At 39.2% G+C, this 11,802-nt stretch overlaps 2 protein-coding genes across 3 annotated transcripts in view; one reads left to right on the top strand and one right to left on the bottom strand.

Annotated features, from left to right (window-relative positions):
• Positions 1 to 341: 341 nt before the first annotated feature.
• Positions 342 to 5,384, top strand: SGO1 (shugoshin 1). 2 transcript variants are annotated; one of them, XM_062607164.1, is made up of 9 exons: positions 342 to 502; positions 1,093 to 1,234; positions 1,319 to 1,515; positions 1,654 to 1,758; positions 2,242 to 2,306; positions 2,439 to 2,590; positions 3,161 to 4,030; positions 4,537 to 4,708; positions 4,901 to 5,384. In XM_062607164.1, exons 1-9 carry the CDS (start codon positions 485 to 487, stop codon positions 5,019 to 5,021), a joined length of 1,842 nt encoding a protein of 613 aa, XP_062463148.1. In that variant the 5' UTR covers positions 342 to 484; the 3' UTR covers positions 5,022 to 5,384. The 2 variants fall into 2 exon arrangements, with proteins under 2 accessions (XP_062463148.1, XP_062463149.1); XM_062607165.1 differs by lacking the exon at positions 342 to 502 and adding an exon at positions 545 to 669.
• Positions 5,385 to 6,662: 1,278 nt separating this feature from the next.
• KAT2B (lysine acetyltransferase 2B) overlaps positions 6,663 to 11,802 on the bottom strand; it is a 43,747-nt gene continuing 38,607 nt past the window's right edge. Inside the window, exons 19-20 of the mRNA XM_062607163.1 lie at positions 11,702 to 11,786; positions 6,663 to 8,632 (exon numbers count right to left, since the gene is read on the bottom strand). Of these exons, the coding sequence (XP_062463147.1) occupies positions 8,439 to 8,632; positions 11,702 to 11,786 (279 nt within the window). The 3' untranslated portion in view covers positions 6,663 to 8,438. The remainder of the gene's footprint in view (positions 8,633 to 11,701; positions 11,787 to 11,802) is intronic.

Below are 11,802 nucleotides of genomic sequence, written 5' to 3'. Positions count from 1 at the left end.
AGGGCCCATGAGGCGCATCAGCCCCGAGCCGCTCCCCAACGGGGGGTGCCTGCAGGTCGCAGGGCAGCCGGTAGCAGCGCCATGACTACAACCACCGGCAAAACCCAACCCCCGCTGCCGCCTCAAGGCGGGCGCAGCGGAAGCCTCCAACGGGCGGGGCTACGAGCAAGGCGCGGATGAACGCGGCGGCCGTGCTGTGCGTAAGGCGTCACGTCGGACCAATGGGAGGGCGTGACGTCGGACCAATGGGAGGGAGCGGCGGGCGGTTTGGAACGGTGGTGGAGGAGTCAACTGTCTGAGCGAGGTCAGGGGTGTTCTGCTGCTTCCGGTGCTCCGAAGCCGGGCGCGCCGGTGTGCGGTTGTTGCTGAGGAGAGCCGGGGCTCTGCGGCGGGCACCGGGGCGGAGCCGGCTGCCGCTGCGGCGGTATCGCTGCCGCCCGGGGCTCGGGCAGCCGCGGCCGTGCGGGGGACGTGGCTGGCGTGGATGCGCTTTTCTGAGGAGGTACGGTGTGTCATCGCGGAGGGTCTGCCCACAGTGTTAGAGGAATCACGGCCCACTGCCGGCCCCTTGGGGACGTTCTTCACCCTTCACTACCCGTCGTGCCACCCCAGGGCGAGCGTTTAGAGCCCGCGGCCTGGACAGCGCAGCGGGCACCGAGCGGTTTGCAAGTCGGATAACCGGCGTAATGGCAGTAGCCGTGCTGCAAGGAAGTGTTTTGAAAGTGGTCTTGTCTGTGTGGTTTTTAACGCTTGTGGGTGTCTAACGCGTGTATATGTGCAACTTAAAAACATCACTAAGAAACTCTTTACTGTGAGGGTGGTGAGGTACTAGAACAGGCTGCCCAAGGCGGTTGTGGCTGCCCCATCCCTGGCAATGTTTAAGGCCAGGCTGGACGGGGCTTGGAGCAACCTGGTCTAGTGGGAGGTGTCCCCGCCCGTGGCAGGCGGTTGGAACTGGATGATCTTGAGGTCCTTTCCAACCCAAGCCATTCTATGAGCTTTACTCTTGTTTCTCTGTTCCTTTTCTTTTGGCATTGGGTAACGTTGAGCGTCACCAGCTTCATGAGTTCTTCACCCTTCATATTTTTAAAGGAGAAGATGGCTGAACACTTGAAAAAGCCTGTCAAAGACACTCTGGATGATATAAAAGAACGAATGAAAGAGAAGAAAAATCAGAAATGGATGAGGTTGGATAAAATTAGCAAGATCTGCACTGTAAAGGCCAAAATAGCAAGTAAGATGCTTGATGTCTTAATAGTTTTCACATTTTTATTTTCTTTTTAAAAATTAAGTTGAAATATTCGCTCTTGTGTTGTAGCCAACAACTCCAAGAAAATTAAGAGCCTTCAAGCAAACAACAAAGCCCTAGCTCAGGCTTTGCAAGAAGAAAAGCTGAAACTGATGGATGCCCAGGATACCATCCTACATTTAAAAAAAGATTATCAAGATCTGAAGTTTCAGATGTTTCAATTGCAAAGACATCTTAGGCTCAAGCAAGCACAAGGACTTGTTGAGGTATTTTGTGATTTAGTGAAGCTGAACATCAAAATCTGCACTAATTTAGTCAGCTCATAATGCTGGTAAGTTCTTTCATTGGTAGTTGATACTAGAGTATGACAATAACAGCATTATTTTCCTTCTTTTGTTTGTTAGAATCAACTGCAAGCCTTGAATAAGATAATTTCAAGAGTTTCTCAGAATTTACTGGACTCAATTGATCTCCTTGGCCCAGCAAAGAATCTGTGTTCCACAGGTGTAGTAAGTACCATCTGCTCTAGAGGGGCAGGATTTATCTTAATTCTTCCCCCTTATTACTTCCAACGTAGATGCTCATAATTTTTGAGACTTAAGCCTAGTTTGGAGGTACAATTGCTCCCACAGCTCCCAGTATGACATGTGGTCCACAACGTGGGTATATGTAGTAGATGTTAGTGGGACTGAGGCTCTGCTACATGGTAGATGGGGCATCCTGTTTTTCTATGGGTTTATGTCTTGTTCCCTGTACTATCCTTACAGTTCTTTCCTCTGTCCACTGTCTGTATGATTAGGCTGGTGATGAATGTGTTGACTTGCAGGGACTATGTGAGATCACGTAGTACTTTGTGTTCACACAGCCAGAAAGAGAAGCAGTCAAGGGCCTCTTTGGACCTTCTGTGGGTAACCTGGCTGTTGTCTAAAACTTGTGTATCATGCAAGCTTTTTTCATCTCTTTAGTCACATTAAGATTTATTTTGTTGACAGAATGGGAGAGTGCTTTCTTCAGTTCTTGAAAACAGTTCCAGTGTCGCAGGGCCAATACATTCAGTGTAAGTATCTTATATCAGTAAGCTTAATTTTCTGACTGGAAAAAAGGGAAGAAATCCAATGCAATGAAGTAGTTGTGTTGTGATAAAATACACTGCTATTTGGTAAATATTATCTTTTGGTATTTTCTCTAGAAAACATCTACAGTGTGCTGATGGGGATGATCAAGTACTTCCAAGTGGGATGGAGGCTGACGGCCATAAAAATGAGCTCACTCACTCTGTGTCAGAGACCTGTGAGGAATCTGACAACGCCGTTTCCTCAAACAAAATAGTTCCAGACAAAGGTAACTATATCAAAGTACCAGACACTGCTGTATTCTGAATCAGGGGAAAAAAATGTGTAAGTTTAAAAAGAAAGTAATGCTTTTGAAGTAACTGTCAAGTATTTTTCCACTTATGATAATAAGTGGAAGGTTAGGTTAGGTATTAATGTTGGCAACTTTTTGAATGAAGATGCCTAGTAAAATGGGCGGGGAGAATTGAAAATGTTTTGTCCTCTATATACCTGCAATATAGTTTCATTATCCACCAAACAGTTCAACAGAGTAAAGTCATCTTTAGTCATTTAGTGTCATTTATGAAATCAACAACTGTTAACAAAGCAAAACAGAAAATAAATGACCCATAGATAACCTTTCCAAATGGAACAGTTTAGAGGAAAATCCTAACATAGTATACTTAACTGCTTCCTGTCTGGAAGCTGTATTAAACAGAACTTCCTTGATTGGTTTGTACATATCTATGGGGAAAATTCTAAGAATAGTCTTAATATCTGACATGTTCAGAACTTGCACAAAACCTTAACAGGTTGCTACTCTTTAGCTTTAACATGACCCTTTCTCTTCAATTGTAAGGACAAACGTCTGATTTTCATCTGGACGTCATAGAGTCAGAGCTGGAAAATATTTCTTCAAGCAGAGAGGATGGACTTGGTAACCTCTTACCAAAAGATGGGTCTATTAGGAATTGCTCTGTGAAGTTGAGAAATTACAACAAACATTATACTGGTGTATTGAACCATTCAGCATCACCTGCTTCAACAAAAAAGCTTTCTGAACTGTATGAAGTTAGACTTGAGGAAAGTCTAAAGATGTGTAGTATAGAAAACAGAAATTTAGGTATTTCTCAGTTGAATGAAAATGAGGTAGGTTCAGAGCTGGTGTTGAGGAGGACAGATTCTGAAACTGCACAGTCCCACTTAAACAATAATTCTGATCTTAAACAACATGAGTGTAAAAACAGAGAAGACTCTCAAGTTAGGAAAGAGAAGCATGAGAAGGCAAAACTGGAAAAACCTAAAACTTCCAGACGAACACCAAAACAAAGACAGGGTAAAGGGACTTCCAAGAAAAAGTTGGATTTCTTGGGTGGCTTCAGTGATGCTTATGACTTTCATTTGGAAGAGAGTGTCCATCTTACACCTTTTCGACAAAATAAGTTGAATGACACAGATACTGGTGTGAATGACACAGATACTGGTGTGGATGACGAAAATGACTTATCGAAAACCTATACCATCGAGTCAAGTGATATTGAAGAAGATTCAGATGACAGCCTCTATGAGCCTTACAAGGGTAAATCAAAAAGAAGAAGTTCAGTGGACAAGATAGGTACATCACCAGTACGTGCAAGGCCAAGGTCTAAAAGATGTTTGGCACAGCATGAGCAGAAACTCCGTAATGAAAAAGAGACTGAAAGCAGTAAGTCAAGTGACAAGTCTATTCGTAAGTATAGAAAGTGTTCTGTAATTGGTTTTGTTTTCTTGAGAGATAACATTCTGTAAGGGATTTAGACTTTTTTTATTTTGGATTTTTTTTTTTTTTAAATAAATACCAACAGATTAATGTTACAGAAATCACTAGATTAATTATTTAGCTTTTTATTTCCTCGGCAGATTGGAATCAAAGACATGTCTTGTATAAGCCAGGTCAACAATAGTCAATACTGTATTTTAGATGTGCTTAATGATGTACTAAAGCTGAGGACAAAGGAGGAGAACAAAATATAAAATAAGTGGAACAACAAATCACACTTTGGCTGGGCACTGCCTAGCGTTAACTTATTTTTCCAAACTAAAATCCTGAATTTGTTGATCCTCTTACGTATTTTTAAGTACAATGTGAAGATAATAGTTACAGCTGAAAGTTGCTTCACATCTAGTGTGTTCACTGATGTTCTCTTTTAAGCTAGCTTGCCTGAATTGTTGTAAGTGTGCCTAATTTCATCCCAGGGCAGCCTTCAGAGCCATCTCATGGTCATCTTTGTGATGTTACCAATACCACTTCACTGCTCGCCAGCACTGGGAATGCAGCTGTTGTCCCAGAAGGTGAAGGACCACGATCTCCAAAACGCAAGCGAAACTGTACTGTTACTGTGTGCTATAAAGAACCAAGTATTGCAGGGTAGGTGTCTTACTTTCCAGCTTGATATAAAGTTCATAACATTCCATCAAATGGAGGATTTGAGGGGGGAGTCTAAATATTAGAAAGAAATTCTTAAGAAAACATTCGAAGAGAGGTCTGATGTTAGTAAGATGAAATAGTTCATGAGTGTTAAGTGATGTTTGGAACAAAACTCAATCTTTTTTCTTTTAGGAAACTCAGAAGAGGGGACCCATTCACAGACACAAATTTCCTGACTTCTCCAGTTTTCAAGCAGAAAAATAACGCCAAGCGCCCTTCTCTTAGGAAAACATCTCTTGTCAAAATACAGTGAGAAATTTGTTGGCCATCATTGATATTTCCAGTCACAACAGCAAAACCATGCTGGTTCTGTGAAGAAAGGAAATATCCAGGAAATTATTGTTGCGTAATATTTTTCATAAATATGCCATTATTTCTATGTGTCTTAATGCTAAGGATATAAAATTAAGGGGGGGCTGGTTTCAATCCAGTGACTTTCATGATCTAGAAGACACAAGACTACCTTTGTAACTAAGGTGATTCCATTCAAACCCTTTTGCGAGAAGGCATTTTCTAATGTAAATTTATAACTTTTATGTTATAATTTTGTAACTTATACCCTGCTTGCTTGGACACTTAAGATCAAATGGTTTAGTGTTTTGGGGTTTGGGGTTTTTGTTGTTTGTTGGTTTTCGGTTGTTTTTTTTTTTGTGTGTATGTTTATAACAATATTTGTACAGCTCTTCTTGTAATGGTTGTAGTTTCATATTGAAGTTTCTAATAAATGTTTTGGTCATTGTAAACACATCTGCGATGGCTGGTATTCTAGCAATTTCTGTATTTGCTTCAAACATAGCACTGTATAGCACAGGCATGCTGCAAACTAGCGCCCTCCTTCCCCATCTTCTGACATAAGCTTTGTCAGTTGAAATCTGATTACGTAGCGGGAGCTCTCTCAAGTAACAATTTAGGGTTGCTTGGTACTGCTGTTTAAAAGAGTTACTAACTTTGTCCCTATCTGGTCATCAGTGAAGGTCGGTGAACAGTGCTCTACTTTGGTTGAGTGTAAATTGGTTTTACGGGACTTCATAATAAAAGCTTCAGCTACGGAGTGCTTGCAAAATACTTGTTCACAATACCAGCCCTTAGATGTTGAAACTGAAACTTAACTTTCCATTTGCATCCTAAAATTCTAGCTCTGGGTCTTACCATACTTCTTAGTACTACAGGAACTTGGGCAGTCGTTTAGCTTTAGGTGCTCTTTACTTCCAGCAACTGAATTTATAACAGCTACAGCAGAGCAGCCTCACGCAGTGGTGAGGTGCATCTGGCTTAGGGGTTTATTTTTGAATTAAGCTTGAAGAATTGCAGTTCCATTGCAGCTGCAGGCGAAGTCTTGAATAGTCTGAACTGCTTCTTAGAAGGCTCCAGAAAAATGTCTAAGCCTCTTCAGACCACTGTTTGCTACCCTCTGAAAAGTGTACACTTTTACATGATGTGGCACAGGACTAAATTTTAGTGGATGGGGGAGGAAATAAATCTTAATATGGTCTAATTGTCTGCTAGGTATTAGACACATGCAGGTTTGTTTGTTTGTTTAGGATATGCAAAAGAAGTGTACCATCTGAGTAACATGGTGAACATACATAAGTACTCCTCATAGCCTGCAGTGTGCTCCCCTGTAAACTGGTTTGTAAATAAAGGAAGGACTCTAGTAGACAAACATGAGAAAACAGCATGAGCACATGTTGAGGTTAAAAATCAAGTCCTGAACAGCTCAAAGAGTTGTTTGAGATATTGAGGAGATGGGAGTAACAACACCTCGCTGAGTTAGCAGAGAGATGGGAATGCTAGCTGGAGTAGGCACAGCTCTCCATGCTGAAGTCTCAGCTCTGCTTAACAGTAGGTATAGTTGCAGTGCCAGAACTAAGTAATGAAAAAAGACCAAAATAAGTAGGGGTTTGTACATATATAATTTAAAACTATTCTGTACCAGTACAATATATTAATTTTACAAATGTAAAGTTCATCAGCTTAAAGCATTTGCAAAACCACATATCCTAATGTAACTTTATTGCACAGTATCTATGAAAATATTAATTCTTAAATTAGAAAACAAATGTTTCAATATAGAAGAGACAATCTGATTGAAAGACAATAAGAAAATCTACTCTGAAAATAACAAAAGTTCACAGGATACCAAGCTTAACAGGTGCATCTGTAGGCCCAATCTACAAAACAGGATTACAGCATTCAGTACTGGCTATTAAAAGAAAAACAATGCTCACTGTACCTTTGTTATAGATCCAAATGCAGGTCAGACTAATCTCATACAAAACACTATGGTAAATCTAGTGTTAACATTCTGAATACCTTGTGTACCACATTTACTACTTCCAGGTTGTTCCTGACATCTATTTGCAGAATCAAGTTGTGATTTACCATTGAACAGGCATTTTGCAGGAATATATTCTTTGACACAGCATAGGATTGGGTTTTATTCAGTCTTACAACTGTTGAATTTTACCAGTGTAACATCTGTAAATATAAAACAGCAAGAACAAAAGTTGGATCTGTTTTTCACAAAAGCAATTATAATTTACAGTTACAAACTCTAATTAGAAAATGTCAAGTGACAGCTTTTTGGCCTGTACTGATCTCCAGTAGGAAGTTAGGTGTACCTCTTAAATGTAGTGTAAGCAGCAAAGTATATATGTAAGTGCTTATTTTGAAGATATACTAACATGACTTGTAAAATGTTAATATGTTCCTGGGTCTAAATAATCACGTTTAATAAGCATTTACAACACAGCCTGGTAGAAAATCCAGTTTACCACAGAGCCAAGTATATGAGCTAGAAGCTGTCATATGTTGACTTCTTTCAATAGTCTTATCTCTGCTAAATAACCCAAAGAATTTATCAGTGAAGAGCAGTAAATAGGGTGGGTCATGAAGTGCAGCAAAATCTTAACTCCACTAAGGCAACTGACATTGACTAGCATATGCGAATTGGATTCTCTGAAGTTCTTTTGGATACTTATGTCCTGCATAAGCCAAGTCACTATGACATTACACACCTAGCCAGATTTTTTTGTTTGTTTTTAATAGTGGTTATGAGATTACAATTTACAGGTAAAATGTTTATCAAAATCCCAAATTAATAGAAAAACTTGCATCTATCAAAGCTTACAGGAAGTCCTTTTCCAAAACTGGCTGTTCTTCTCTCACAGCTTCTCAACCAGCTTTTTCTTTTAAAAAATAATATCTTATAAAAAGATTCTATAAAGAAACAAGTGTTTCAGAACCCCCCAAATTGTTGTTTTCCCTATTTTCTTTTTTTACTGAAAAAAACAAAAAACTTTATCAAATAGCTACTGCATTAGGTAAGCTATAACATCTGTTGTCTGGGAATTTTCTTCATATTCCCAAACATGTGCAATTTCCCACATGTTTCGTGGGGTTTCAGAGGCTGTCACTGATAAACTTATTATGAACATACAGTAATCGACACACAAAAGAAATTTTCTGTAATTAAATACATTATAAAGCATTTTAATAAAATAATTTTGTAACTTCGTTATAATACATGTTTGCAAAACTAAGATGGTTTTTAAAAGTGCTAAGTATTAAACAGAAGTTTCTTGAAACCTTTGAGTCCCACAACGCAGATATAGAACAGCTTCCCCTGCCCATAAAGTAGGCACACTATGTGGTTGTAGAAAAGACAGTGTCACTTGTCAATTAATCCAGCTTCTTTAATTTTTGTGTAGAAGAATTTCTCCAGTATATTGGCACATTTGTAGTATTCGCTCTCAGGGGGGTTGTACTCTCTGCAATTTGTAAAGACTCGCTGCAAGTCAGCCATGAATAATTTCTTAGACACGTAGTACCTATTCTTGAGTCGCTCACTCATTGTTTTGAGATCTGTACAGAAGAAAAATAGATTAACAGCATTTGACTCAAATACTTTTGGTATGCAATATCCCTTTAGACTGCTTTGCTATTTAACATGAACTGGCAAAGCTAGGATGTGGAATTCCTAATTGCCTTCATCTAAGGCACGGTCCCTTTTTTTTAGCTTCAACAGCAGCTGAGCCCCTCAAACTAAGCATCATTTCACTGTAAGAATGATTCTGTGTAGAGTTTATTTATTTCTTTAAAAGATTAAAGCATCATTTTTTGTGTCTCTAAGTTTTCAGCGTGTGTTAGGAGTCCCTAACTCTCCTCTAACTGCTCCAGCTTTGCTGGAGGAGGCCTTAAGAGTTTATAAGCAAAGAATTCAAACATCACAAAACATGTATGTTAATGTAAACCTCTCACTTCTGTGTGAACACAGCAGAGATGAGACATCTGTCTGTACTACAAGCACTACTTGCAGCTATGAGAAAAGATTAAATCTGATCCATGCTCTACATACATTTTAATTACACCTGCAAACTTTATAGTTATGTATCCCTTGTTAAGAGTCATGCGAGAGATATCCCTCCTTGCTTTCAACACAAAGCATTGTACAACACTATTATTCACAGAACATTCTTTAAGAAATGTTTTCCTTTATGCTAAAATCAGTCGTCCAGAAAATACATAAAGCCACCTCAGTGTTCTCCACACGGTTGCCTTCCTAGTAACTCTCATGAGGCATTTAAAAGTTTTGCAACATCACAAGTGTTCTAGGCGGGAGTACAGGAATAGAAGTAGTGGGAGGTGTGCTGGATGCCTTGGCTTTTCTCACCTCAGAGGCTCTATTTTTTTTGCAATGCTTGAGCCAGGCTTCAGCAGCACCTTTGTGAGGCTGTATAGAATAGAAACAGCTGAAATGAAGACAACTTACTGACAACAAGTATTGCAAGGAGAGCAGAGACCAAAGACTTCCAACGCAAGGACTTAAGTCTTAAAAATGAAGATTTAAAAATGTGGTTGCAGGTATTTTTGGTTTGGTTTGATTTTGAGGGATTTATTTTGCTTGGTTTGTTGTTTTTTTTTTAAAGGAGTTTTTTAACTTCAGTAGAATAGAGAAAAACCCTGTCAAACTAAGAAGAGTGGGTTATTTAAGAAAAGTTTGATAGATGCTCTCAGATACCTCTTTCAATGATACATAACTTGCCATTCACTGGTGTTGCACAGTACTTTGCAAAAGCAAAGGCTCATTCAGTTCCCATTGAGTCTGAAATTCAGGTGCCTACATTTAAACTAGATATCCATAGTCTAATTATAGCACCCAAGTGAGAAAGCTGTTTAGCTCACCCTAAAGCAAACATTGCCTGGCTGGTCAGCTAAGCTGTTCTCTAACTCCAGTGAAGGTTTGGCTCCACCTGTCACTCAGCAGGTGGGAAAAAACCTTAAAAAACCCCAAAACACCCAAACAGTGTTTCCTGAAAATAAGCAGCTGAAAGAGCACTTAAAACAGGGGGGGAAAGTATTTATACGTGAGAACTGACCTTAGACAGTAGCCAGAAAACCCTACAGCCATACCTCTCAAATATTGTACAGTTTAGTCTGTATGCAAACATAAAGACAAATGTATATTGTATGTGATAGCATAGCAAAAAACAATGATTATTTTCTTAATTGAAATCATGTCTGGGCAGGTTTTGTGCAGAATCAGCATGCTGGCAGTGAGAGCAGACAGAAAGCAGTTGCCCATGAATCAAGAAGTGGTTTAGTTGTGCTGGGTTCCTTAGCTGAAAAACACAAGGCAAAAACTAAACCAATGGCTCCAGCTTAGTCCTAAACTGAGAGCTGCTGTCTCCCCTGTAATACATTTGAACTAGGAAAGGACAGGAAGCATTACTATTTAGGGTTTGCCAATCCCGGCAGAAAGTTCTTTGTAACCACTGTTCAGATTAAACAGCCATCTAGATCTCTAGATTTAGCTTCTGCTCAGAAAAGGAGACAGAGAAAACTCTACCACGGGAGGGTGTCAGTATTCTGTTTTTCATTGGTAGAAAATACATTTGTGTCAGAGATACAGGAAACCAGCTGCTGTTTTATAAAGTACACATATATTTGCTATTTGGAAAGAGTAAGTTGAATTTAAAAATATCATTAAGCCAAATTAGTAAACACAGAGTAGGAGCAAAGCAACATGAACAAACACTTTCATTCTCCAAGAAACTGACTGACAGTAGCCTGCAATGAACTTTTATTTCATTCTCTAACATTAAAAGGTACAGAAACTGTAATTAGCAAGATGGAGGTGAGTACTGCATAAACAATGAAGGAGTAGCAGGATTCAGCTTTAAATCTGCTGCAAAACAAATCAAACCGTCTGTTTACAACAGCACAGAATCATCACTGAAATTATATGACCCAGCAATCAAAAGAGAAGAAAAATGTTATTAGCAGTTGTGTACTTCCCTTTGCAAGTAATCCTGTATAAACAACAGCTGCATGATTTACAAGTAACAATAAATAAGTAGACAAACCACCTTGTCCAACTTTGGCAGATCTAAAATACGAATATAAAAGTTATCTTCCAATCAGTTGCATGAAGCATTTTCCTAAACTTAAATTGAAGCAAACTGTTAAAACTTAATAAGAAACTCCTGGTACTTCTGAACAGGTTTTCTCTATGTGATTTAGAAGGCTTAAATCTGTATTTCAAAGCAATTCAAACGCTCAGGTGTTTCTGAAAGTTTGCCTTTAACATACCAGCAGGATCTGCAATGACCAGTTACCACACACAAGAACATATTTGTACAACTCACATAAGCTAGCTCAGTCCCAAAAGTTTCTAGCTGACTGCGCTGTTTAAAAGCTCTCTGGGCCACACTAAGATTTCACATGTATATACTATATATATAGCTACAAAGGGCACAAAGCAGTCATAAATTTCAAACCACACATTGTACTCTTGGCACTTCAGAGCTGAAAGCTGTTCAGCTGCAAGTAATATATATCTCAATATAAAACACTCAGATTACATTTTATCTGCTATGTCTCTAGCCATAAAGATATTTAAACTCTATACTTAAAAAATGTTAATGTCATTACCCATGGGAAACCTTATAACTTCATAATATCCAGGAGCTTCAGTTCTCTTCACAGGTTCCATGAAGGGCCAAGCGCTTTGGTGGCTCTTTGGTAAAGAAAAA

Source organism: Pezoporus occidentalis, unplaced genomic scaffold, assembly GCF_034315485.1.
Source record: "Pezoporus occidentalis ecotype Australia unplaced genomic scaffold, CSIRO_AGI_Poc_V1 ctg120, whole genome shotgun sequence".
Classification (NCBI taxonomy): Eukaryota; Metazoa; Chordata; class Aves; order Psittaciformes; family Psittacidae; genus Pezoporus; species Pezoporus occidentalis.
This window is presented reverse-complemented; position numbering and strand designations above follow the sequence as displayed.